Below are 5,055 nucleotides of genomic sequence, written 5' to 3'. Positions count from 1 at the left end.
ATAATTTATGTATATATATATATATATATATATAATAGATATATATAGATATTTCTTTTAATCCAGACTCATGAGTCCATAAAGCAACAAACACAAATACAACAACAATACATAAAATGCAATACAAGGACACAGGTACAATCACTGCAGTTGAAAAATCACTGGTTAAGAAACATACAAACACTTGTTCCAATGTTTCCAGAAACAGGAACAATACCTCTGTGTTGGCTCAGTTAAGGCTTTTATAATTACATTTTCTGAGTCATTTAATCAACATTTAAATTTGTATATAAAATATATATATGCAGTGGGCTTTGTATAAGTCAGTGCATGTATATACTGTATATATATTTATACACACTTCTGCATGCCAATGCTTCCCCAAAAATCTCCTCACTTTTAACTTGAGGAAAGAGAAGAAGAAGAAAAAAAACGCTTCATCATGAGTCCAAATGAGGAGGACAGCTGATTGGTTGAGGAGAAGGTTTGGGAGCTTAGCCAATTAGGCTGATTAGCAGGAGGTTAGTTCACTGGTCGACTGTGCACAGGACAGCAGTTTCACAAAGTGGTGGAGGATCACGTTGGTTTTGAAATATTTTCTTTGTCACAGTCATCACAGGACACTATTATGGTTTTGTTTGATGGTAAAAGGTGCTACTCAGGTACGGCTTTACATTTCTTCTTTAATCGCTTTTTCTCCGCTTAACCAATTAAGATGGAAATGTTCTTTACCTCCAGCGTCTGTCTTGTTGCACACAGTGGCTGGATTGTCATTGGCTAATTGCGCAGAGTAGCTGGTAGTTGTAATGTGCATGAAGTGGTTTCAAAGGTGACATTATGGGAAACTAGGCCATCCAAAAGCTGCTGTTTTGAGAATATGTGTCAGGCTGTGCTATCTGGTCCCTCCATTAGGCAGAAGTGATGGAAGTCCTGTTTACAGACACTGTAACATGATGGTCCTGCTTTTTTAATCTGCACTTGATCCTTACAGATTTAGACGAAGAAAATGTACCATCAATGATGGAACAGAAAAAAGAGCGTTGGTGTTCCTGTTAGGCTGAATGTTGAGGCTTAAAGTAAGACGAAAGCTTTTTCTGAACAGCAACCACTTAAGAGGTACTGGGACCACAAGCGGCCACCAACCAACATGTTTCTCCGGGGAGGCACATCGTGTTTACTTTGCTTCATACATTTTTAAATATGAACGTCGGCACGAGGAGGGCGAGATTATTTAGTCGGTAGACCGACTCGATTGCCATCAAGTATTTCTAATTGAGCAAGGATGTGTTTGTTTGTTTTTCTCGTGAAATACAACTTTTCATTGATGCAGGAGGATTTGTATTGCATCACCTTTTTTCTAAATGATAGAGTCTCTCTTTTAAGTGCTGAAACACTGAAGGTTCTCCCCCGCAGGAAGTGAGGCCGACTTCAGCTCCTCCAGCAGCACAGGCAGCCTGAAGACCAGGGAGGGCCTTGCCTCTGTTTCAGCTGGAAAGCGGCCTCCTCCACGCAGGTATGAGGTTCATCCGTACGGGCTGAATACGGCACCTCCTAGTTTAACTCAAAAAAAAAAAAAACGTAATCTCGAATGCTTTTTCTTTTTATCAAGTCGCGGCTCCCACGTCAGACCGCTCCCAGTGTTCAAACCGCCCGGGAGCCCCACAGCCAGCCGCAATGCGGAGCTCTACGCTCCCTACAGGACTCCTCCCAGAGCTGCCTCCTCCACCACCACCACCAACAGCAGCAGCTGCCACTCCAGCCCCACCTCCAGGTACACCGAGCATGCGTCATGCATCAATTGCGTGGCCTCCTGGTCATGTCTAGCCTCTCCACATTTCTTGGATTCAATCCACGTCCAACCGTCCCGAGTTGAGGGAGAAACGAGACTTGAGGGATTTGGACTGTGGCTCCGGCACGATGAGTTGGCTAGTGAGTGGGTGGGTGGGATTGTTTTATAATTTCCTCTTTTGCCGCTGTCTGGGATTATGCCGGTCATGATTTGGCTTTGGTTGGGATTAATGGGGATTTAATACAGCAAATGTCTAAATATGGTACCCAGGCAGTGACCCTACAGACTGCATCCGATTCGTAACAGGATTGGAGTGAGCGCACCTTGGTTCGGAGGAGAGATCGGGGTCATAAATATTTTAAAAAAAGGCAGAACCCACAGCCTTTTTAGTTTTATATGTCGTGGAATCTGCTCTTTTTATTGTGTTTACAGCTCCCCATAAATGCATTATAACCCTCCACTCTTGTGGACGCCGTGCTGTCGGCTTTCCTAAGAGTCATGTGACATCTTTTCCTCTGGCATGCTACCTTCTCCTGGGCTGTTTCTGTTTCTGGCTGGGATGCAGAGCCTCGAGTATCCCAGGTTGCTAGGATATTGTGCTCGTGGAAGAGAAGGGGCTTACATGCTGCTTTGCATATTGTCCAAATCCACCCACTCATCCTCTACCGGAGGGAGGGGGGGGGGGATAAACTCTATCAATTCTCTTTGAGAATGATGAAACGCAGATCATGAAATGCAAAAGGTATTTGAATGCTAATGCCATTAGCATCTAGAATAAGGTATTTTGACTTTGTTCCTTGCCAACTGTGCTTGTATTTAGATAAACCAGCATTTTTGGTCCCCCCCCCCCCCCCTCCCTCGTCTACATGCCAGTAATCCTTTGTCAGACAGTAATTCCGGGCTTCAGAGAGCATCTGGCCTGACGGCACTCTCTCAACCAGACAAATTACCGTCTGCAGGGAGTTTTTTAAACTTTTTTTTTTTTAAGCGTCACATTGTTTTTTCAAAATGTTTTTTTTTTGTTGGTCTAATGGTCTCTTTCACCAACAGAAGAGCGCCCCCGGGCCGCTTCCACTCCTGCGGGGACAACCATGGCATCAGACCCCCGAACCCTGAGCAGTATCTCACCCCTCTACAGCAGAAGGAAGTGGCCATCAGACACCTGAAGACCAAACTGCTGGAGTCTGAGAACACAGTCCGTGACAGGTTAGAAGCTCCTGTCATTGTATCTGTAAGGAACGATGCTCATATTTGAAGTTTTGAATCCACTGGGGAATTACTAATATGTCATCTGACATGCACGGTACATGAAACAAACAAGGCAATTTATTGCAACCCTATGATTTATTTTTGTGTCTCCTTAAAATATTTTATGAGTAGTTTGCCATTACATTATATAAGAGAGTTGGATGAAAAGAGAAAGTTAGATGTCCAACTATTCCTTAATTTCCTCTGGACGTTTTCTTTCCTCTTCATTAGAGAGACGGAGGTTGAGGAGCTTAAGTCCCAGCTTGGCAGAATGAGAGAAGACTGGATTGAAGAAGAGTGTCACCGGGTGGAGGCTCAGCTGTCCCTCAAAGAGGCTCGCAAGGAGATCAAGCAGCTGCGCCAGGTGGTGGAAACGATGAAGAGCAGCCTGATGGAGAAGGACAAGGGCATACAGAAGTATTTCATCGACATCAACATCCAAAACAGGAAGTTGGAGTCCCTGCTGCAAAGCATGGAGCTTGCCCAGAGCGGCAGCCTCCAGGACGAGAACGCCTTGGACTTCATCTGCGACAGCCCGACCGACTGCGGGAAGAAGCTGGCGGGCGAGGAAGAGGGTGGCATGGAGCTGGGGACGCAGGGGGCGGAGGCGATGGCGGACAGCGGGCTCCTGGTGAACGATGAGATGGCCAACAGGGCGGACATTTTGGAGCAGATCTTCATGTCCACCGCGGTGGATTTTAGTCACGACTGTAGTGGCAAGCTGAGCGCGGGCACGGAGTCTGGGCCCGGGGTGTCTGCGCTGTCGGAGGAGGAACAGTTGATTGATGACTCTACTGCACCCCCAATGGCTCCACCAAACACGGTGTCCACCACCATCACCCTCTCCTCGAGCAAACTCTCCCAGCAGACCACGGAGGATAAAGGGATCCAGACCGAGACGATGTCCGTGTCTCCAGACTTGCAGACTGTGCTCTTCCAGCTGCTGAAGTTCCACGGGGCCACGGGGGTGGACGCGGCTCCGTCGGCCTCCAGCAGTCTCCCGGGTGCCCCGAACCTGCCCACCTCCACCGCTGCCAGCCTCCCCGACTCGACGGCCAGCGTGCCCGGTTCCGCTCCCCCAGAGAGCCCCGACACCTCCGGCGACTCCGGCCTGTGCTGCTCGGAACCTGCGGAGAGCCGGCGGTTCATGGAGGAGCTGGACTTTAGCGTCGGCGAGGAGGAGGAGCCTCGCCTGTCTCCGGGACAGGGCGTGGTCGGCAAGCGCTACTGGAGCAGCAGCTTCCTGGTGGACCTGGTCGCCGTGGCAGCCCCCGTGCTGCCCACGGTGGCCTGGCTGTACTCGCGGCACGGTGTGGACGGGAGCGCTCCGGTGTACAACATTGCGGCGCTCATCAGGGGCTGTTGCATCATGGGATTGCACTCTCTTCGTCACGTCGCCCACAGGCCGGATGCGTAAAGGCTTCCGGCCCCGCATGCACACGCCTGACCTTGAACTAAAAAGCACTTAAGCATCTTTTCAAGAGTATTTGTGAGATTAATTGCATTTCTGCAACACTCTATTAATGCAGTTATTTTGGTCACTTACTTTGCACTGTAGTTACCATGAGTTGACGCAAAAATGGTGACATGAAAGGGATTATTTATAAAGGGGGTAATTTATGTATTCATTATTAATATATATCATTGACAACTGACCATCTGGGTAGATGGTTGTGTTATCATCGACGTGTGGTGTCCCTGGTTTTCCTTGTGTTTAATAAAAATTAAGTTAATGTTCGGATGAGATTTTTGTAAGTGGGGGGGTAAAAGATTGAATGTTAGTTTCCATTTGATGGGTTTGAAAAGTCAACCGTTTTGAGTTATGTGTCCAAAAAGAAACCTTCAGCCAAAGCTTTAATGTGAATTCACTGATATTGTGGTGTGTGTGTTTTCTTTTTCCTACCAGAGTAGAGCTTTATTTCGTACAGCCTGTGTATTGTTCATAGAAATAAACTGCTTCAAAGCAATCAACACTTGTTATGTGCCTGAGCTATGTGCAATACTGGTAATTTAAATGA

General features: G+C 47.3%; 1 protein-coding gene across 1 annotated transcript; it reads left to right on the top strand.

Annotated features, from left to right (window-relative positions):
• The first annotated feature begins 574 nt into the window (after positions 1–574).
• Positions 575–4,454, top strand: sybu (syntabulin (syntaxin-interacting)). The gene is made up of 5 exons (XM_034529010.1): positions 575–662; positions 1,414–1,513; positions 1,610–1,771; positions 2,840–2,995; positions 3,269–4,454. Exons 1-5 carry the CDS (start codon positions 629–631, stop codon positions 4,452–4,454), a joined length of 1,638 nt encoding a protein of 545 aa, XP_034384901.1. The 5' UTR covers positions 575–628.
• Positions 4,455–5,055: the final 601 nt, after the last annotated feature.

The sequence above is a fragment of the Cyclopterus lumpus genome, chromosome 25, assembly GCF_009769545.1.
Source record: "Cyclopterus lumpus isolate fCycLum1 chromosome 25, fCycLum1.pri, whole genome shotgun sequence".
Taxonomy (NCBI): Eukaryota; Metazoa; Chordata; class Actinopteri; order Perciformes; family Cyclopteridae; genus Cyclopterus; species Cyclopterus lumpus.
The sequence above is the reverse complement of the archived record's forward strand: the minus strand, read 5'-3'. Positions and strand labels throughout refer to the sequence as shown.

Bases quoted from the DNA above. Each gene is read 5' to 3' on its own strand.
- sybu (XM_034529010.1), top strand. From the start codon at position 629: ATGGTTTTGTTTGATGGTAAAAGGTGCTACTCAG. The intron at 1,514-1,609 runs GTATGAGGTTCA...CTTTTTATCAAG, and splicing joins AAGCGGCCTCCTCCACGCAG to TCGCGGCTCCCACGTCAGAC. The intron at 1,772-2,839 runs GTACACCGAGCA...TTTCACCAACAG, and splicing joins CACTCCAGCCCCACCTCCAG to AAGAGCGCCCCCGGGCCGCT.